Here is a 23,169-nt window from a genome sequence, read left to right on the forward strand (position 1 = left end):
ACTAACCACTAAATACTGGTTTTGCTAAGATTTCTGTACGGTGTTACATTGCACTGCACAGTAGAGCATAGCACAGTGAGGATCAACAGCTACACCCTCCCTTTGGATGTCCTTTGCAGCACAGAGACCTGAGTACTGAAGCTCTAGGGCCCAAATCTGCAGAAGGAGCTGCTGGGACCTACTTACTCTCAATGCGCTCTGCTGGTGCTGGTAGCCCTGGGGGGCTCACCTGTGCAGCAGGAGGTCAGAGCCAGGGAGGAGCAAGCCCTGACTCCTGAGAGCCTCAGGCCAGCCCCTGGGAGAAAAGCCTGAAAAATTATCTTACCATCCTCATTGAGATAATAATTTCATCCCTACATCCTTGTGACCTGGGGAGGAAGGAATTTAAGTTTAAGCGGTAAAGGATGGGGTGGATTGAATATAATTAGAAAATTGGAGATGGGAGGGAGGGGACATTCCTGTGGCATGCTCATCCCTAAAAAACTGTGTTCATGGAAAACTCTAGGAAGCTTATTTTAAAAAGCAACGGTGAAGTTAACGCTTTGAACACTTCTACGGAATATATAGCCTAATTTCATAAAATGATTATTTTTCATGGCCTCTTTTCAAAGTGACACAAGTCGAGATCTATTAAAGAACGAAACATCTCCTAGCGCACCCATTCTGAAGATTAAAGTGTGGAAGTGTGGTCATAGAGAAAAAACTTAAATACAGGAAAACCTGGGATGCAGTAATTTTATTGAAGACCGAATCTGACAGTGTTGAACGCCCCCAAGTGGTCATAATAGAGAAGATTCGTTACTAGGGAATCTCCATTTATTCTCCTACGTAAGGAACGGTTCCAAAAGGTAATCCAAATAAGGGATGGAGGGTGGAGAAATAATTATAATAAAGCAAAAATCAAAATCAACAGGAAACTATAAACCAGAGACATTCTGCAGGGGGTGAGGAGAAGGGAGTAGGATCAAAACACGGGAGGAAAAAGCACAAGGGACCATGGTGATGGTTCACCGGTGAATGCGTGGTGGGAATTTCACGGGGACTATAACTGAGATGAAAATGCATACATTGCACAAAAATGAAAAATGATGTAAAAATATAGGACATTAAAATAAAATAGTAATAAAAAAAGGGAAAAAAAGAAAAGGTGAAGAGGCATTGACTCAATTCTTCCCTTTTGTTAGTCTGCATACAAAGGCTGCTCATATCTATTCCCCTCCACAAACTCAATTGTTTGGTGCATCTTTTTAAAAATCCCCTCAGTTGAGGGGGGGCATAATAAACAATAACAGGGAATGTTCCAGGCAGGAAGATATTCTGCATTTATAAAGTAAATACTAAACTCCATGGAAATCAATGGTGTGGAGAACTTGGGCATTTAATTTTATTCATAAGGATCTCATTCACTGTGACTTAGACAAAAAAAAAAAAAGAAAAAGAAATTCTTTGACCCTGTTTCATCCTGTATAAAGTGGGTTGTTGTGAAGATTCAATAAGTATACAAAACACCTGGCAAACTGCCTGTCATAAAGTAAGTACTCAGTAAACATTATTATTTTCCCTTGAGTACCTACTGATAAATTTCTAAATAGGGTTCAGAAACACAATGATCCACACACCAAAAAAGTAATTATGTGAAATGATGGAAATGTTAATTATCTTGATTGTGATAATATTTTCATAACTATATCAGATCATCGTGTTGCACACAATAGTGTATGCAGTTTTACTTGTCAATTATACCTCAATAAAGCTGGGGAGGTTGGAAATAAAAACAAAACAGAGAACAAAGGAAAATAAAGAAACAAAGGGATCTGACAGAAAATCAAATTGCCACAATGACACAGAATTGAAGGTTTCACTATGGAATCTCTTCTCTGCCTGCCATACCCCACCTTGTTTTAGGTTTTGTGTGTGTCCTTCACTCAGCAAAAGCAGAAAAGAAAGAAGAACAGGGGGAAAGCTATCCACATTGCTACCTCTTAAAACTAATAAGGAAAATTTAGTTATCTGTTATCACTAGACATATGTCCTTACACAAACTTCTTTGGGCCCAATTTACCCATCTGAAAAATGAAGAGATTGTCCTAATCAGTGATTCTTTAATGCAGCTCATGGAGACCACCAACACAGAGGCGCCTATTGTTAGTGAAATTAACAATTCAGAGTTTAATTTAAAGCTAAATCATTAAATTAGAAGATTGCCATAGATTCTGAGATTAAATCCTTCTTATCTATATAGTGTTAAATATCCCTGCTTTTGTGAAGCAATAGTGATAATGATTTTAGGGGTAGCTTTAACGATCTTACCAAGTAAAACATTGTCAACCCCATCCCTAAATTTTTTGGTCTATGAAATCACAGAAAATTCACTGAAAGACACTAGGTGTGGAGATAGCAGAAAGAGTGAAATCTGAAGACAGGTTGACTTAGATTCATGTTTAGATATGCTCCTTCTACACCCATTGTTTGAAGACTTCAATCTGTTCCATGGCAACACCAAAGGGAAATGCGATGGCTTAGGTATGAGTCCTCACCCACATGGTTAAAAAAAAAAAAAAAAAAAAAAAGACCTAAGTGCAGGCACATATAGAAAGGTTAATAAAAGTTTTATATACAAGGGAAATGAAAATGGGGGTGGGGGAGAGAGCTATCAATTGGTCATTATGTCCTACCTGTAACGGTGTCTGAGCTGGGACCCCAGATGCATGCTGAGGGAAGGAGAAACAACAACAAAAACAACAATAATAAACCTTCAGACCCATGTGTTTTCCATTTATAGTAAGTATGGCTGCTTAACTCCATCCTTAGTACCCAGCAATCCCCCCTTGAAGAAGTCAAGAGTCAAGGCAGATGAATGGCTTGATGGGAGTTGTAGTCCTCAGAGCTTGGGATCTCTTTGGCACGGAGGTGGGATTGGAGTCCATAAAACATCAGTGGGTGGAGTTCATTCAGGACATACTGTTCCCCCAACAAATCCAGGGTCTGTTAATTACATACTATGTGAACTTGTGTACCATGTGAACTTGTATACTATGTGAACTTGTATACATACTATGTGAACTTTAATAGTTCTAAACCGTAGGTGTGGTTAGACTCCATACTTGAAAGGTTATTGATTATAAAAACTAGTGACCTGTAAACTCCTTTCCTTGTTGATCTTTAAAGTTACTTCCAGGAGTCTGATGGAGACAGTGGTAATGCAGAGTGCGGCTAGTGAGGTGGAATTGCAGCACCTGGTGGTGGTGGCCAAAGAGTTAAGCACGGCACTGGTGCATCACTTCATGGAGCTATGCTGGGATAAATGGTTGGTTAAGGTAGGGATTCGTTTAGCCCCTCACACTGAAAATTGTCTCTCTAGCTGTGTAGACCTCTTTTTTAATTATTAATTTTTAAAAATTTTTTTACATCATTGTTCATTTTTAAATAATATTTGCTTCCCCCCTGCCTCCTCATGTGTAGTCTCCATAGAGTTTCCTTCCCCAATGCACCCGTGCACCATCACCTCAGTCCCCTGTGCTCCTCCCTCCCTCCCTCTGATCCCTCTCCCGCCTCCTCCCCTGCAGGATGTCTCTGATTTATAATTGTCCGCTTTTGCTTTGTTGTGTTTTATACTGTCATTATTTTTTTACACTGATGTCTTATTTGGTTCCCCTATACTCCTGCTATAAGTGAAATCATCTGATATTTCTCTTTTTCCTTCTGGCTTATTTCACTGAGCATAATTCCTTCTAGTTCCATCCACGTTGCTGCACAAAGCAAAGAAAGTCAAGGAAAAGATAAACACCTGGGATTACATCAAACTGAAAAGCTTCTGCACAGCAAAAGAGACATTAATCAAAACAGAGAGACACCCCACTGATTGGGAAAAAAAACCTGCACTCCAGTCAACTGATAAGGGACTGATCACAAAGATATACAAAGAACTCACACAACTCAACAAAAACAAAATAGCTGTGTAGACCTCTTCATTGACACTATTCTTGCTATCACCAGTTGGTTTGTCCAGATTATCCAGAAAGGTAGGCCCATAGTACATCCCCTGGGAGAATGACAGAAGAATAGAAGAGCTTGTCATTAAGTAGATTGAAGGGGAAGACTGTCAACTCACTGTGTGGTTAACTTTACACTGTTGCCAAGGCTCTTGGTGCTAAAAAGTAACAGGTCAAATATCTAAAAATGAAATTATTTGAAATTCCAAATTTCATCACAGCAGTTATTCAACAAATGGGAATTGCTGTAACTGAATAAATATCCTTGCAGCTCTGCGTTCTAGTTTACTATATGAGCATTCGCCTTAGTTACATTATAACACTAACAAAACCTCAATCAGACATGTTGTCAACTTGGTTTATGTACAAGGGAAATGAAAAGATTTATTGGAAACTTGGAAAAAAACAATTGAGTGGCTCAATTAACCTCATTAATCTGAAAACAGTGGAGATTCTATAAACTACAGGGCCAAAATACAAAAGGCAAGGAAAAGACTGCTTATGCATAAGCATCACAGACAGATGTTAGAATTCCCACAGAATGCCTTCTCTCTATGCATATTGCACAAATAGTGCATGACAATATATACATGAGTCATATTTCCCCCCAAAACAAAACTTTTACTCATAAGTTTTTAAAATTACAAATTTGCTCCTTGTTTGGGTTTCACCTGCTACATCTACTTTTTGTGAATTCTTTCCAAGAAGGTAGAAAACTTGAAAATTGAATAATCACACAAGTTCCCAAGCTCACTTTTTGGCTTTGCACACTGAGTGACTCACCACACAGAGTTCAAGAACTAAGAAACACAAGGGGTAAGAAACTCCAGTCTCCTCTAGTGTTCTTCCTCTGCCTCTGCCTTAGAAAGCTGTCGAATCCAAATATAGATCTCAGGCACCACCTAGAGGCATTAATACTAAATTTGGTTCTTGCATTTCAGTGAATATGAGTCAATTCAAAATCCAGTTGAGGGCCTCCCTGGTGGCGCAGGGGTTAGGTCTCAGTGTTATCAGGCTGCCGCCAACCACTGCAGCAAGAGTTAGATACCCAGCCAGGGAGCTAACCTCCGTGGAGCAGCAGATCTCTCCAGTCTCCCTGCTGCTCCCCTCAGCAGTGTATTTCGGTGGATCCAGCTGTTCTGCTCCCCACTCTGTCCTTAATGAATCCTGTCACTCCCCCCCCGCACCTCTGGCCTACACCCCAGTTCTTGTATGCATAAATAAATAAATCTTTTTAAAAATCCAGTTGAGTTCTCTCGCCAGTGATACAAAGATCATGAAGATTGTGATATCCTTTTTAGTTCAATCTTAAATTAGTCACATCAATCATTAAAACTACAATTGTTCAAGAAAGACAAGATCTTAATGAAAACAATTATGTTGGTTCTTGCTTTATTCAAACATGTTTTTGAAAAGATGTGTGTAAGAACACTGTATGATAACAAAAATAAGGTTTCACTAAAGAAATTTTCACTTCAGAAAAAAACAAACTAGAAAAAACAAACTATCACTATTTATATTTTATAGTTTATCATACACGTAAGTTTTTATCTTTGGCTTTTAAAGAATCTTAGCATGTGTTGCATAATCTGCTTTCCTTCCAATAACTGTCAGTATGTTCCCATGTCATTAATTACCTTCTTTACCATCCTTACTAATGTGTACACAGTATTTCATTACAGGGTTAAGAAAAAATTTAATCAATCCCCTTTCAGGAAAATTAAGGTTTGTTCTAGTTTAACAACACTGAAATGAATATGCTAATTGATAAATCTGTACATTTCTTTAATATACGAGCATGATTAAAAGTTTTAAAAATAAAATCCAGACTTGTTTTCATTCCAGTACCAGTTCAAAGTTCAGGTGTCTTCATTCGTCTCAGACAGAATGTTTTGATTAAAGTCCTAAGTATTTGAAGAAGCCTAGGGATGATTGTTTTCTTTTTTTTTTTTAAAGATTATTTATTTATTTATATAAGAACCAGGTTACAGGCCAGATGCGTGGGAGGGTGAGAGGATTCACCAGAGACAGAGTGGGGAACAGAACAGGCAGACTGACGAAACACACTGCAGAGGGGAGCAGTGGGCCAGACAGGAGGGGTCTGCTGCGCCATGTGGGATTCTCGTGGCCTGCCAGTATCGAACCTGCGCCGCAGAGGCTGCAGACAGCTTCACAGCACTGCTCTCAATGGCCTGCGCCACCAGGGGAGGCCAGGGATGACTGTTTTCTAATCTTGATTTTCACAACTGACATTTGGTCTTAGTACATTTGGGCCAGTGTGACAGAACATACAGATGGAGTTTATAAGCAAAGAAATTTATTTCTCACAGTTCTAGAAGCTAGAAGTCCAAAATCAGGCAAGGCACCAGAAGAGTGTGTGGTCAGGACCTACTTGCTAGTTTACAGACAGCCATCTTCTTTCTGTGTCCTCACATGGTGAGAAGGGGCAAGGGAGTTCTCTCTGGTCTCTTTTATGAGGACATTAATCCCACTCATGAGGACTCCGCTCTCATGACTTAATCATCTTCCAATGGCTCTACCTCCAAATCCACATATTGGGGATTCAGTTTCAATGTATGAATTGAATTTCATTTCAATGTATGAAATGAAAACCTTAATTTTCCTTAATTGGGGGTGCATGGGGAGACAGATGCTTTGACTTAAAATTACTGTTACAAAAAAATCATAAGTATTTCAGGTCCATGTCTCCCCATCCACCATTCCCATATAACGTTGGTTAATACTCCTCCCCAGGACCAGCATCTTTCTCTACCTCCCCTATTTTAGGACTAAATAAAGTTAGAGATGTAATTTCAAACCTAGTCTCAATTACTTATTACTTACATCCTTCGGCAAGATACTTAAGTCTCACTTGCCAATTGACAACTATTACAGCCCATAATTTACCAGATTCTTGCAAGGACTAATGAGCTAAAGCATGAAAAGCACACAGGACAGGGACTGACACAGTAGTGTTCAATTCATGGTAGAAATTACCATCTTGTACATTAAAGAATTTATCCAGTGCCTTTCATGTACTGTGCCTAAGGTTTAGAAACCTGCAGCTTACACTGTTCCTGCCCTTACACTGTGTACGTGCTAATGAGGATTCACAAAGACACCAGGAATATTGTGATGTTTGGTAATGTTGACATATATAGGACATTTCTAGCACAGTGTACTTACTGTGCAACACAGTATTTTGCCATTTAATTCAAACAAAATAATCTACTCTCTCTACTGTGTGTTAAAAGCAAATTTAAAATCCATTTTTCTTATTTTGACTAGGTATGAACCAGTAATAAAAAGTAAAATATTGCAGCAGGGAGATACACATGGCACTCAAAATGGGTGGAGCTACAGCTGCATCACTGTGATCCCCATGAGCTGAGGATAGCATGAAGCACTGGGGTGTAGTGTTTGTCACAACCACCCAGCTGGGCAGTCAAAGCCATAGATAGTATGCAAAAAAAAACATGGCTGTGTCCAAAGTTTTATCTAAGGATACTGAGATGTAAAGGTCATATAAAACTATTCTTAGTTTCAGTCTGTACTAAAAAAAGGCAGTGAGTTGAATTTGGCCCACAGGTTATAAATTGAGGATCCCTTTATTTAAATTATCATCTGCATACAACATCAATGGGCACAGGTCGAAGTACTGCCAGTTCATCATTTGTGGTAGTTTTGTTCTAGGAAGCCACTGGGAACAATTAGTGAGGACTGCACCATGGCACCCAGGAGAAATATAAAGCTAGTTTCCTGCAAGTCTCTGGGAAAATCAAGACAAAATCTTGCACTTTGTGCTTTTGTTTTAAAACGCCTTATTTACTAGACATTGTTGAGTCATAATATTGAACTCTCAACCTTCCGAACTGTCACTCATGCCTGAGCAAAGTTAGCTAATTATGTATTTTCTCTGTTAGGACAACACAACCTTCTTGGCCTTAGTACTTGAGGCCATTTTAAACCAAGAAATTAACAAAAAGTACCAAGATGAGGAAAACGTGACAGTAACCACAAGTAGGCATCCGTTTACAGTATGAGAGTCTCACTTTGATCTCAGCTAGGCCTGTGCACATTCAGCGTTTGTGCTGCTCTGCGCATGCACATGCTTGTCTGCTGACAGAGAGTCATGAATATTTTACAAAGTAATTCTAGTAAGTAGGTAAATTTACAAATACAAATGTGTATGTGAATTGGCTGTATTTTTAAAGTAAAATAATGTTAACACATTAAGTGAAAGATGAGGGAGAAGATATTTATTTCAAAATCTATAGTTGGTTGTGACTGCATGTTATTTTTAATTTTTTTTAAATTTATATTGAAGTACTACTGTTTTACATCTTTGCAATTTTTTTGACAGGATTTCACCCTGATATAAAACATTTACATATGAAAACTGAAATAAGCACAACTGAAGCTTCCCTAATAACTTCAGGAAATGAATGCTTCTTACCTGTAGCAACACATGGAATAGATTTTAAATAGCATGAAATAAACAGCTGAAAATTATCTCACAGTTACAGAATTTATATTTTTAATACTCCTACCCTCAGAAGCATCCATCACTCACAGAAATCCAGGAAACCTGAGGTTATAATTAGAAGAAATTCTTCAAATTATTAATTGCACAATGGTTAGAACATGCAGCTGCAATTAAAGGAAGATAGTTGGGTCTATTTCATATTCCATATTTAATTCTCCCTTGAGAGTTACAGTTTAGCCAGAAGGAAAAAAATCAAAGCTAAATGAAATACAAAGCTGCCTTCCCAACTACGGCAAAACAGGGATACAAAGGAGATAAACATGTCTGCAGAAATCTCAAAATGGAAACAGAAATTTTTTTGCCTTAGATAGAGTAACAGTAGAAATGGCTGCTTTTTTGGAGCAGGTCTTTCCATCAAAGCTTTTATTCCCAAACACCCGAATGGTCTCATCTTTATAAGACAAAAATCAACAGTATAGAACTTAGCCAGATAAAGATTGCTTTGTAAAACTTGCCTAATAACTGGATAGACAAGAGGCCATAGGTGGTAGAACACAAGGGAACATGGTTTTCATGGCTCCTGTCTCATGTTCAAGTTATGCTCCCAGGCAAAACTAAAGGGTGCTGAGAAACCCCAAATTGCTAAGGTGCAAACCCATGTTGCCCATTCTTTTTTTTTTTTTAATTCTTTTTTTTAAAAAAGATTTATTTATTTATTTATACAAGCACTGGTACAGTCAGAAGTGCGGGAGGGTGAGAGAATTCACCAGAGCCAGAGGGAGAGCAGAGCAGGCAGACTGACGAAGTACACTGCTGAGGGGAGCAGCAGGCGGCAGGAGAGGTCTGCGCGCCGTGTGGGACCCTCGCCGGCAGCCGGGCATCAAACCAGCGCTGCGGAGGCTGCGGGCACCTTCGCAGCTTAGCGCTCAACTGCTGCGCCACCGGGGAGGCCCCATGTTGCCCATTCTAAGGGTTCATAAACACCCATTGTAAAAGCAAAGTAATCAGACTCTAGTGTGCCTACAGATTATTAATAGGTGAGAGGTTCAAAGGGAATAGAGAGGGAGAATACAGGGGAGAGGATTTCAAAATAATGACGCCTGGGCCTCCCTGGTGGCGCAGCAGTTGAGCGCTGGGTTGCGAAGCTGCCCGCAGCCTCTGCAGCGCCGGTTCGATCCCCGGCTGCCAGCGAGGGTCCCACATGGCGCGCAGACCTCTCCTGCCGCCCGCTGCTCCCCTCAGCAGTGTACTTCAGTCCTTCTGCCTGCTCTGCTCCCTGCTCTGGCTCTGGTGAATTCTCTCACCCTCCCGTGCTTCTGACTGTACCCAGTGCTTGTATAAATAAATAAATGAATAAATGAATAAATAAATCTTAAAAAAAAATAATGACTCCTAATCAAACTCCTAAATCTATTATCCCTGGGTGGGCAAGTTTATTTAAACAGGGAAGACCCACAGTATAGCAGTCAATGCCCAATGCAGAGCCACTAGGCGAACAAATCCAAGGCATCTCCCAGCAAGAAACATCAGCAAGACGTTGTCTCAACGAAGCAGGATCATGCTGCTTAACAAAGCACTAAAGAGGAAAAGATAGTTGGGAGGCAGGTGTTTAGTGGTTTATGTCTAACATAGCTACTCAGCTCCTGTCTCCTTCCCAGCAGCTCCCCTCCCCACCAGTTCAGGAAGTCCTTATCACACCAAGCCAGGAGTGGTTAATGCAAGTTGCCTGAGATGTTGGTGGCATGGAGATGGGGATCTAAGAAGATGTTAGGGGATGAAGTCCAGAAAGTTCTACCCTTATCCTGAGTGTCCCCATTGGCTAGGCGCCTCACTGTTCTTCTAACAGAACAAAGCCAATGCTACTATTCTAAGAACTAGATAAGCCTGCTATATGAAAGTACTTTCTCGGTTTAATCTTGTTTATATTTCTGGGAATTTTGCAGCCATTTCTTGGCAGCTAAGTTTTTTCTTTTTTCTTGTGCCATCAGCCAGCCTCTGTGGTTCCTCTGGATAGGAATTAACCAGGATCTAAATGTTTTCTTAATTGGGACTGTAGGTGGTATTAGATGAAGCAGATAACGAAGATTAGGCTTCCTCAATGTCAGGTAGAGAAATGTGGCAAGGGAGAGCCCTCTTTTGTAGGGCCAATTTATATCTCAGGGGCAATCCCTAAATCTACCCTAAAAAGAAAATTTTGAAAAAGATGTATCTTACAAAATCACCAACAAATATCTTCAAGATCTTCTTCTGGATGACATAAATAGCATAAAGGAATTTGTGATAGCATCCACAAGAGGCAAATATCTATTAAACATTATTTTACCTGACAATAAGTTCTAAAATAACACAACAGTATTAACAAGAGCAATACAATTACTGAATAAAATTCAAAATTTTCTAATAGTTCCTTTTGCTTTTAGATTGTATTCCACTAATGATATGCTGTCATTATTTGTTCAAGAGTCACAAAATTACTCCCTTTCTGTGGCTATTACTTATCTGATGAACAGTTTGATTCAATTATTTCAGTTTGCTTTGTTGTTGGCATTTTAGCAGCTGATAGTTCTAAGTTCTTAAAGGTTGTGATTTTCAGCTGCTAGATGATAGAAAATATGTCAACAGCTGTCCAAAATTCTGCACAACAATTTAATTTCAATTATGTGATCTACTTGCATTTTATAACTGATTGAGGACGGAATTATAAGCACAAGATTCATATGTATACTCTCTCCTGAATAAGCTAATTCTTCGCTTATTAAAGTCCAGTAATATAAAAATGCATGTACTTTCATAGATTCAGTATTTTTTTAAAAAATTGCTAAATACTATCTTGACCTTTCAAGCTTTTAAAATTTTGCTCCTTTTCCCAAGCTATGAAAGGATGAATTATACAATGTGTAATGTTATGTATTGTCATACCAAGGATAACAGATCTAAAGGAGTCTCCCAATTAGCATCAGCTTTACCCCAATACTGATTTTTTCACTTTCTTTATGGGTTAAGGAGATAGTTGGTACCTTCAATCTATGGACACTTTATGATTAGCAAAGAATAATGTAAGTGCAGGGTCTTTAGGTTCGCTCTAATGTTCATGGGTAAAAATGTTCAAGGATAAAAACATATACATGTTTTACATACAAACATAAAAGCATATATGTGAACTTATATGAATATATAAATTTTTACTTGTGTAAATGCAGTACAAAAGTCCAAAATGTTTTGGATGAATAGCTATGGTTTTAGTGCTGCAAAAATTCAAGCTTCCCAAAGTCAAGCCATGATTTCATAAGATTGAGTACATGGAGATTGAGTACATATAACAAGAAAATATAATAAAAAGACAATACCTATTAATACCAGTAATGACAACTTTAAACTCTACCCAAAGGTTCAAATGGAAAATTTTCTATAAATTCATATAATTTCCAGAGTACCTTTGTTCTCACAGAATCAGCTCATTAGACAGTTTATAGTAACCGTCTATAACTGTATTCTCACATTTCACATAACATGAACTTTGCATGAAGTTTAAATACTTAATTTTAATACAGAAATCTAAATTATTGCACAGATTCAAGTATCATGCCTCAAATTTCAAATTTTGCATTCATTTATCACACCAGAATGAAACACACTCTAAATTTTTTTTCTAGGGTCTGAAGTCCTACTGCTTCTGGGGCTTAATCTCTTATTAAAGGAATTTAAAAGGTGATTCTTAAGAGCAGAAACAAAAAGATGAGGCCTCAGAGAAGGAAGCTCTGAAGACATGGGTGATTTAAGTTTATGTGCACAGAGATTGCTGAAGTTTACATGGCCACCTTTCTTCACAGAACCTACAGTTTCACCAACATGGTCTAGAAGAACTTGTTTTATTTACGAGATGTGAGGGTTTGGTGTTTAGCGTGAGTGCTTTGAAAGATAACTAGAAAATCTCCTCCCTGTTAGTTTTTCCCTTCAAAGTTCTCAACGTGGGGCCTCCCGGGTGTTGCAGCGGTTGAGCGCTGGGCTGCGAAGCTGCCTGCAGCCTCTGCAGCGCTGGTTCGATCCCAGGCCGCCAGGCGAGGGTCCCACAGACCTCTCCTGCCGCCAGCTGCTCCCCTCAGCTGTGTACTTCGTCAGTCTGCCTGCTCTGCTCTCCCCTCTGGCTCTGGTGAATTCTCTCACCCTCCCGCGCTTCTGACTGTACCTCGTGGTTGTATAAATAAATAAATAAATCTTCAAAAAAAAAAAAGAATACAAAGTTTTCAATGTGTTTTGCTACTCCTCCTGGGTCATCAGTGAAGGTGCTCTAAAGCCAGCAAGCACAGGGAAGGTTCACTATTGATTCAGGCAGATGGGTAGAGAGAAGTCCTGGAGCCCTTAGTGGATTTTTCAGGCTTTAAGGCTCTCAGAGAGCCAGGTACACAGGCACACCAGACAGGGAATCTGGCATGCGAGGAGGAAGGCACGGGCTGGGCGGGACAGGGCGTGCTGGGAGGCAGACAGGCAACTAAGCCTCCCAGCTCCCCCTATTCTCATGACTCTTTACTCTTTCTTTGGGCTCTTTGGCATTCTCTGTCTTGCCTCTCCTGTAGTCACTCATCCTCTTGTAACCATGCTCCTGCTGTGAGGATGCCACCCTTATAGGCCTGACCTCTAGGCTCAGAAGCGCATTTACGCATGCGCACACACCCATGCTCCAAGTGTCCACAATCAGGCATGCGTGCCCCAAGCCCATGCTCCCAAGAGCCCTCTGCATTAGCACAATCAAGCTGGCAGGTTGTAGCCTCTGTGGCTACAGAGGCTAGTGGTGCAAAAAGCCTGATTAATTCCATTCGCCCTACTTGGCAATCAAGGATTTAGATTTTCTTTTGTAAGCCTCATCTTCTCACCCATGACATCTGACCAACGTATGATTAAGTTTTCTCTCAAGATGATTCCAGGGAAAACTAATTTTGGGTGATTCTGGTAGGCTAGATCCATCTCCCAACATACTTTTGAGCTTAAGTATAATATAAATTGGTCCAGGAGCAAGTCTTCCTTCCGGAGTCATGGCCTGAGATGCACCATAAAAAAGTGAATCTTGGGCCTCCCTGGTGGCGCAGCGGTTGAGCGCTGGGCTGCGAAGCTGCCAGCAGCCTCTGCAGCGCTGGTTCGATCCCTGGCCACCGGTGAGGGTCCCGCATGGTGCGCAGACCTCTCCTGCTGCGCCCTCTGCTCCCCTCAGCAGTGTACTTCATCAGTCTGCCTGTTCTGCTCCCCACTCTGGCTCTGGTGGATTCTCTCACCCTCCAGTGCTTCTGACTGTACCCAGTGCTTGTATAAATAAATGAACCTTAAAAAAAAAAAAGTGAATCTTGGCTAGAGATAAAAACAAAGCCCAAAGGGTGGTTAAGTAACACAAATATGGGCCTCCCCTGTGACGCACATCGGTTGAGCACTGGGTTGCGAAGCTGCCCGCGGCCTCTGCGGCGCCGGTTCAATTCCCGGCTGCTCCCTGGCCACCGGAGGAGGGTCCCACATGGCGCGCTGAACCTCTCCTGCCGCCCGCTGCTCCCCTCAGCAGTGTACTTCGGTCCTTCTGCCTGCTCTGCTCCCTGCTCTGGCTCTGGTGAATTCTCTCACCCTCCCGCGCTTCTGACTGTACCCAGTGCATGTATAAACAAAACAAACAAACAAACAAATAAATAAAATAAAACATGCCTCTATTAAAAAAAAAAAAAAAGTAACACAAATATGCTGTGGTCCTCACCAGAAAAGTTGCAAGATTTCCTGAACTCTGCAGGGCTCAGAACAGAGGAAACTTGGGCACCAGGAGTTCCTCAGAAGCCTAGGAGATGGGAGGCCAGATGGGAGATGTCAAGTCATCGAATGGCCTGTGTCCTCTGTACAGTAACCCACCTCTCCTGACCCAAGACTCTGCAGTGCTTCAGACACCATATAATTGAAATTTTCTGAAATATGACTTGTTTAGTAAAAAAATTTGTCTGGAGAAAGATTGAGGGGTGTATTCATCAGCCTGAAGTCAGGTGATAATCACCTCAGGTCACAACACACTAGTTTTCTTTATGCAGGAGTATATTCCAAGATCCTAGCCATCCTGATTCTAACAAATTATTTTAAGATATGAGAGGAAGAGCCTGTGCTCTCAAATTTATTTTATACATTTGAAGAGCAATTCAGAAGTTTTAAAATGGGAGAAACCTATATTTGAAAAAAGATACAAATGTACATTTTTAAATCAAGGAGAATCAGTAAACAAGGTGAAGTGTTTGTGTATGACTGGAGATTCACCAATTTGAAAATGGAGGCACAAGATTTATTTTTTAGCTTAACCCCAGTATAATATTAATCCTTCTAAATGAAAGTTTATAAAGTTTGTCGGGAAGTGACAAACTTCTTTGAGTAGGGGGAAGGATTTCATTTCCTTCATCCCATTATGAGAAAAATATCTAAATCAGTACTCAATAACACACATAGCAATGGCAACTTGTTCCAGAGATTAACTACCATTTTTCTCAAATTCCCTTTCCTCTTTTACCGCAGTACAACCAGTCACATAGTTCTGCCTCAGCTTCCGCGGATACATACCATGCAGCCACTTACTGTTAGTAAAGGTAGCTATGTTGTAGAAAGTCACCACAAAATCTGGATCAATGAATAATGAACCACTGTTCCTAGAGGACATACAAGGCTAGGTTCTAGAAGCCTCTGGTCACATTTTTGCCAACCTATCAATAGGTTTTTGATTCATTAACACTGAAAGCATAGCCAAGAATACTATAACTCATGCCAGAATGAAGCTCATCTCAGGCAGGTACACGACAGCTTTCTTGTGCTTAGGAATATGACAGCACTTCAGTATGACACTCGCGGGCCATTTTAATATGAAATCACCAACAAAAACGAGATAAAACATGGTACTAAGTAGATGACAAAAAGGGTGCTTGTTTATAAGAGATGAATCAAGAATAGTGTTGTGTGTTTGATCTAGTTGGGAATAGGTGCCTCAGATTTTTCACCACTTGGTGTAAGTTCAAATACAGCATCAAAAAAATTTTATATACTTCAGATGTATATACTTTATATGTATAATTATGAAATTAAATAGCATGCAGAATATATTAAATTATATATTGATATATATAACCTAAGTATGTTTTAAAAATGGCATCAAAAAGCAGAGAATATTGATTTTAAGGTTACAACTGAAATTTTAGTTAAGTAGGCATATTTGCAAATCTGGTTAGTGAATAATGAGGATCTGCTGTCTATAATTTTTAATTCGTCACTGTGACTAGGAAGTAGCAGTTGCCTAAACAGGTCTGGGAAGTCAGGAAAAAGAATCTAGTTTAAATTGGTAACTCTGAGCTACGGGATCTGGGGCTTGAAGTAGTGGGTCCGCCAACATGTCCCGCAGGTCCAGTGCTGGTTTTGACCGTCATATTACCATTTTTTCTCCCGAGAGTCGGCTCTACCAAGTAGAATATGCTTTTAAGGCTATTAACCAGGGTGGCCTTACATCAGTAGCTGTCGGAGGGAAAGACTGTGCAGTAATTGTCACACAGAAGAAAGTACCTGACAAATTACTGGATTCCAGCACAGCGACCCACTTATTCAAGATAACTGAAAACATTGGCTGTGTCATGACAGGAATGACAGCTGACAGCAGATCCCAGGTACAGAGGGCACGCTATGAGGCAGCAAATTGGAAATACAAGTATGGCTACGAGATTCCCGTGGACATGCTGTATAAAAGAATTGCTGATTATTTCTCAGGTCTACACACAGAATGCTGAAATGAGGCCTCTTGGGTGTTGTATGATTTTAATTGGCATAGATGAAGAACAAGGCCCTCAGGTGTACAAGTGTGATCCTGCAGGTTACTACTGTGGGTTTAAAGCCACTGCAGCAGGAGTTAAACAAACTGAGTCAACCAGCTTCCTTGAAAAAAAAGTGAAGAAGAAATTTGATTGGACATTTGAACAGACAGTGGAAACTGTGATTACATGCCTGTCTACTATTCTGTCAATTGATTTCAAACCTTCCGAAATAGAAGTTGGAGTAGTTACAGTTGAAAATCCTAAATTCAGGATTCTTACAGAAGCATAGATTGACGCTCACCTTGTTGCTCTAGCAGAGAGAGACTAAACATTGTAGTTAGCTTACCAAATTCATGACGCCACTTGCCTGTGTGTTTGGTAACAACGGATCAACATTATGGAGGCCCCTGAACTGAAAAAAGAACCTCTCCCATTCCTCCTGCTGCTGAAGTGGTTAGGACTCTGTATAAATAAAAACTGTGCTTTTGGGGAAAAATAAATAAATAAATAAATAAATTGGTACCTCTGAAATCTCAACGAACTGCAGTAAAATGGCATCCTACATGGCTAAGATTTAATACACATCACTCAAAAAGTGATTAATTTCACTTTAGTTTTTATTTTATTGGAAAACATGAGGCGGGATGATTTAGCATCTCAGAATCAGGTTCATATTCCAACTTAATGAAAACTTAGTTTATAATCTTCTCAAAAGCCTGTGAAATTAGTTCTTAAATGTCTCAACCAGAATTTTATCTTTTCAAATTAAATAAGCAAATAACTGGGTTCATAATTTACATTACCTATCATTTTTCCCCCTATATTAAACCTCTGCTACAGTTTATACCAATTCAATACTTAATCCTTTCAAGTAAGTTAGGGTTTATAAAATTGTTTTCAGTTTTCTTCCTTTGACTAAACATACTGCTTACAGTTTTCTACTCATTAGTCTGTATTCTAGACTTTTTTTTTTAAAGGCTTTTTAAAAAAGATTTATTTATTTATACATACAAGAACTGGGGTATAGGCCAGAGTTGTGGAGGGTGAGAGGATTCACCAGGGACAGAGTGGGGTACAGAACAAGCAGACTGATGAAATACACTGCTGAGGGGAATAGCAGGCAAGTCAGGAGAGGTCTGCTGCACCACATGGGTTGCTCCCTGGCCTGCCAGGGATCAAACTCATGCTGCAGAGGCTGCGGACAGCTTCACAGAGCTGCACTCAACCGCCTGCACCACCGGGGAGGCCCTGTGTCCTAGACTTTTTAAATTAAAAAAAAAAAAAAGAAAGGAATGTACACTTTCTGTATTCTTTCACAGAAAATAAGGCTGAGAGGCAATATCACTGGCCATATTAGGTATTGTCCTACAAATATGAATTACTCTACTCATGGATCTCAAATCTAGTTTTTAAAATCATATGTGATCTCATCATCAACATGTGCGTTGATTAGAATAAAAGTTCTTTACCAGGAGTTGCCAGAGGCCTTCAGAAGGATCAGTGAAGGCTCCCATGTTGTGAATCTCAGGCTTTTTTGAAGAGAAAACCATAGCTTTCCCAGATGTTCCAATGGGTCTATGACCTTTCACACATCCAAAATTCTAAGAATCACTTCATTGGGCTATCCTATTTTTTAAAACTGTAACATCATTTAACAGTATTTAACTTCATTTAGTTTTCTGTTCTCCAAGTTCAGGCATCTTTAGCCAGAAAGAGCTAGACTTTGATACTCTTACTATACAATTAAACACACTACCCTTTGGTGGGTGCACTACAGCAACAATGCCTGAAGGGGGGATCCTACACTTCTATTATGAAAGCGATGATGTAAAGCAATATTTACTCAATAAAAAAAATTTTTTAAAAACACAAAAAAATCATTACCTTTCTAGCATTTTAAATATTTTAAGCATTGTAAAATACATCTGGATTTTATCTTAACCCAATGTACTTCACAGAGTTCATGATTTTAAATAAAGGCAATTAAATCATATCTGAATTTCTAGATCTTCTAAGTATATGAGATGGTAGCAACACTTGTTTGAAAATCACTGTATGTCATTTTCTTGAAATGAATTTTGTATGAAAGGCAGCAAAGAGGTCCTTGTAAGGAGTGTCTGAATCTAACTTAGTTGACGGTATTCGGCAAAATTGGCGAAACCCAGGAGAGCGAAGCAGCAAGTTCTGTGAAAGTCCCATAATGCTGGAGCACAGCCAGTAGAGAACAATCGACTGTAAAGACAAGAAAGGACATGTGTGTTAGCACCTCTCCATTCTCCAAGGATGCCAAGGTCCAAAAATAGGGAAGCAAAGGAAATAAAAATTACAATCACTGTAAATAAAAGCCTAATGAGACTGAATAAGAACTACAGGGGCTATCTGATATCTGTAACTAATCCAATAGGTAATAAGAAAAAGGTTGAAGGAAGACCAAAAAGCAAAAAGAAAGCAAAATGAGAGGTATTCGTAATTAGAATGGTAGAGAACAATTTCCAGGCTGATACCCAAGAGAGAAATCACTTCACATCTTTGCCAACTACATATATTTTCTCCCCTACCAGGAGTCCTGACAAGGTGCTACATTGATAGGCTCCTGGGAGCACAGCCATTTATGATAGCAAATTTAGCCTCCCTAAATCACATTTCCCCCCACAGTCATTTATCTTTCAATTTTTTTCCAGTCACTACACATAATCAGAAATGCATTATCTTTGCCTTTTTCTGAGACAAATAGTCTTAGAGTTATCTTCAACTTTCTTTTATATTCCTATCCAGATTGCTTTTATTTAAGTCACTAAGTTCAGTAGCCTCTCAAAACATCCCCATACATACAGGGGATGTATGTGTTCCAAACTGTCACTGGATCAAAAGGTTATCAAGCCTAGAGGCAAGACCAGGTGGAGGTTGAATCTAGGTACTGGAGTCAAACAACCTGAATACAAATTCCATTTATTTGACTTTGTGCAAGTTACTTTTCCTGTTTCAGTTTCCTCATCTATAAATGGATATAGGCTTTTCTGCAACTGTAAAGCTGGAGAGAGCCTACCTGGTCCGAGGATATCAAATCTCTGCCCCCCAGCCCTTTGATCCTCCCCAGAAGTCCCTCAATAAAATGATTTGATTCCCTGCAACTAAATAAAAAATATAATAGGTGCAGAACTCTATCTATGTACCTTAAAGGGTTGTTATGAGGAACAATGGGGTAATTTTTGTAGTCATAAGCACAGTAAATAGCCCATATTAAGCACTTGCATTTGTTCCAATGCAAATGTTTAAAGCAAAAATTAATACATTCTTACAAGAAGATTAGCACAGCAATTAAGCTCAAGAACTAAATTACTTGGAGTACGTGAAGACTGCCACTTAATAGAGGAATGATTTCAGTTTTCTCATCACTACAGTGGAGGTTATAATAGCATCTTCTTAGATGCACTGTTGAGAGAATTATATGAGCTAATATATGTAAAATATTTCAAACGCCTGACACAAAGTCTATGTTGAACAAGTATTAGCTATCACCATAATCTCACTTATCTGCGAAGCAAAAAGTATCCAAATTTGCAGACTATAAGCTGCCTACTAAGTATCATTGCTCCTTAAAAAGAAAAAAATCCTTATTCTCAGCTCAGTATGCTGGCTTTCTAAAAACAAACAAAACTATTATTTGCCATCCTCCGCTGCAGATAGGTGTGGCCAAATAACTACAATATAAGCACAGGTGTCTGATGGGACATCTACCAAGGCTCCCTATAAGAGGTTGATGACTGCACTTGATGCACCTTTTTATATTCTTGCAAGATAACAGGTTCCAGCAATCATCATGACCACATAGTGATCTTATGACAGAAATTACAGACTGTAGATTAAGGATTAGGAAGAGAGAAATAGGCTGGTTCTCTCATATCTTCATGTAGCTGTCTTACCAAATTCTACACTAAGCAGCCTAATGCTGAATTTCTTATACTTTTGGGTATTAAAGACACTATTTTTCATATCTCTATTACTTTCCACTCAATTCCTCACTAAAACTTCATAATCCCTGTTTTATTTGATTTGGGGGTTTCCTCAGTCATAGTTAACATTATTTCCCCCCATAAATATACTGAATGTATTGTTTTACATTACATGAAAGTATGCTAACAGGCACATGGTACAACACATGATACTATTTCATCAATTCTCACAAACATTATGATGTTTATTTTACTTATTTTACACAGGATTAATGGCAATATTATGTCCAAATAACAGCTTTTAATACATGTTGCTATGACTCTGCCAGTTACAATGAATTATACTTTATGATCTATGTATTGGTTCTGACAGTTTTTATCCTCAACACTAAAGTATCCCTGGGAAATAAATAAAATGCTAAAAATATGAATTAACTATAGTTAAAACCATTTCCTTTTCTATACAAGTTTAATTATTAATATTACCCAAAGTCCCTTGGCATTTTTCACAAAAATAGAACAATCAATTCTAAAATTTCATCTGGAGCCATGAAAGACCTGATTAGCCAAAGCAACTGAGAAAGAAAAAGTCAGAGACATCAAACTCACTGATTTCAAACTATATTAGAAAGCTACAATAATCAAAACAATATGGAATTGCCATAAAAACACACACAGATATCAAAAGAACAGAATAAAGAGCCCAGAAATAAACCCAAACATATGTAGTCAATTAGTTTACGACAAGGAACCATGATTATACAATCAAAAAAGGACAGTCTCTTCAATAAATAATGTCAAAAAAAAAAAACAACAACTGAACAACTACATGCAAATGCAAAAGAATGAACATGGACCATTATCTTACACTATACACACAAATTAACTCAAGATAGGTCAAAGATCTGAATGTAAGACTAGAAACCATAAAACTCCTACAGAAAACATAGGTGATAAGTTCCTTGACACTAGTGTTAATGATGTTCTTTTGGATGTGACATCAGAAACAAAGGCAATAAAAGCAAAAATAAATAAGTGGGACTATATCAAACTAAAAATGTTCTGTAGAGCAAAGGAAATCATCAACACAATGAAAAACCACCCATAGAATGGGATAAAACATTTGCAAGTCATGTACTAAGGGAATTATGTTCATTAAAATTAAATCAGAGAAAGATGGTACATACCATATGATCTCCCTATATGTGGGATCTTAAAACAAATGAAAACATCCCTTACCTAAACCCTGACTCATGGACTCAGAGAACAGACTGGAGGCTGCCAGAAGCAGAGGTGGAATGAGTAAAATGATTCAAAAGTAGTGACTTACAGCTTTACATGGTAATGTAATGCACAACACAATATCTATAGGTACATACACTGATTGTGTATCGGGAAGTTGCTAAGAGAGTAGACAAAAAGTTCTCATCACAAAAAATTTTGTCACTATATATAGTGATATATGCTAACTACACTTATTGTGGTAACCTCTGTGCGCTATATGTAAATATTGAATCACTATTTTGTACACTTGGAACTAATGTCATGTCAATTATATCCATGAAAAAAATTAATTATATATAAATGGGGACATGTGCACTTATCTCACAAGGTTGCTATAAGGTAAAATAATACATATGAATCTATATGGACTTGGCACTAAGTTTTGTGTCTTTTTCAAGTGCTAAATTCCTTGGCCCAATCTATGTAACAGAATTCAATTTATTAACTAATCAAAAAGCAAATACAATACTAATGGTGCTTTTGCAAGAGTTTTAAAAAAGGAAAAAAGAATTTGTTTTAGTAGGAAAGATAAGACACATTAACATAAAGGAATATTAACAAATCTCAAGTAGTATTCTAGTGTCACATGGTGATGAAGATAGCAAAATAGTCACAATGGAAACTCAGAAACCAGTAAGAAACTAAGTAATAAGTGGAAGCTGAACAGAAGAAGCAGGATCCCAGATAAATTAAGCTAAGTGCTAAAAGAATTTAGTACATGCTAGACACAATGCTGGTGTTTACTCACTGAAGGTACTGTTGCAGCAATTGGAATCATCAGCACTGATACCACACGGACAAAATATGTAATATATGTCTGAAAACGAGACATTCCAATCTTTTGCAAAGCAAAAATCTGAAGGGGTAGAATATATAGACATACAATGATTACTAAAACATATTAAATTATATATGATTTAAAATACAAACTGATCTTTGACTGGTACCAGTTTATATTTTAATAAAAGCAAAAAAGAATTAAAAATCAAACACTGAAAAATTTATGCTTGATTGATGATCAAACCTATCTTTCTAAAAACTTTGAACAATTCTTAAATGGAATTTTAATCAATAGCAATAAAGAAATTCAACCATGTAAAAAACAATCAAAGCATAATTTTTACTAATTAGCATGTTTTAAAGATTGTCCATAAAATGAAAAGTTCCTTCAAGATAAGTACTACATATTAATCTTTACCCTTGTTTTTTGGCACATAAATACAGTGGCTGGCATAAAGAAGGAACTTAATAGATATTTCATAGGCTTATGATCTGGCTACATGAAATAAGGGAAAGAATCAAGACTATGAAAAGCAGCTATAATTTATGAATTACTGATTTAAGATGCAGCATAACATAATGGATGTGAGCACTGACTCTAGACACAAACGAGGTTAACATGAAAGCCTTGCACTAGTGGTTATGTAAATGCACAATTACTTAATTTTTCAGTGCCTCACTTTCTCTACCTTAAAATGGGAATAATAGTAGTACATACATCACAGGATTAAGAATTAAATGAGTTAATTTATATAAATTGCATATAATAATGCTTGGCACATAGTGTATAGTAAGTATAAGTTTTTATTAGACTGCTGGCTTGTTAGGGCATTAAAGAAAGATTAGAATATTGACATTACTTTATTATAACC

At 38.4% G+C, this 23,169-nt stretch overlaps 1 protein-coding gene and 1 pseudogene across 4 annotated transcripts in view; one reads left to right on the forward strand and one right to left on the reverse strand.

Annotated features, from left to right (window-relative positions):
* The window catches only part of LOC119260937 (cytochrome c oxidase assembly protein COX18, mitochondrial), an 86,575-nt gene that overhangs the window by 57,924 nt on the left and 5,482 nt on the right, over window positions 1-23,169 (reverse strand). The window contains exons 5-7 of one of the 4 annotated variants that reach the window (XR_008549120.1): window positions 22,266-22,373; window positions 17,750-18,512; window positions 2,699-2,711 (exon numbers count right to left, since the gene is read on the reverse strand). Coding sequence is in view for 2 of the 4 variants with exons in the window: in XM_037530079.2 (XP_037385976.1) it covers window positions 18,339-18,512; window positions 22,266-22,373 (282 nt within the window). In the remaining 2 variants the exon portion in view is untranslated. Of the gene's footprint in view, window positions 1-2,698; window positions 2,712-15,725; window positions 18,513-22,265; window positions 22,374-23,169 lie in introns of those variants that run through there. The other 3 variants (XR_008549119.1, XM_037530079.2, XM_054688003.1) reach the window with 3 other exon arrangements.
* On the forward strand, window positions 15,826-16,764 carry LOC119260579 (proteasome subunit alpha type-6-like; annotated as a pseudogene).

The sequence above is a fragment of the Talpa occidentalis genome, unplaced genomic scaffold (genome assembly GCF_014898055.3).
Source record: "Talpa occidentalis isolate TD23 unplaced genomic scaffold, MPIMG_talOcc4v2.1 talOcc4.6, whole genome shotgun sequence".
NCBI classification, from domain to species: domain Eukaryota; kingdom Metazoa; phylum Chordata; class Mammalia; order Eulipotyphla; family Talpidae; genus Talpa; species Talpa occidentalis.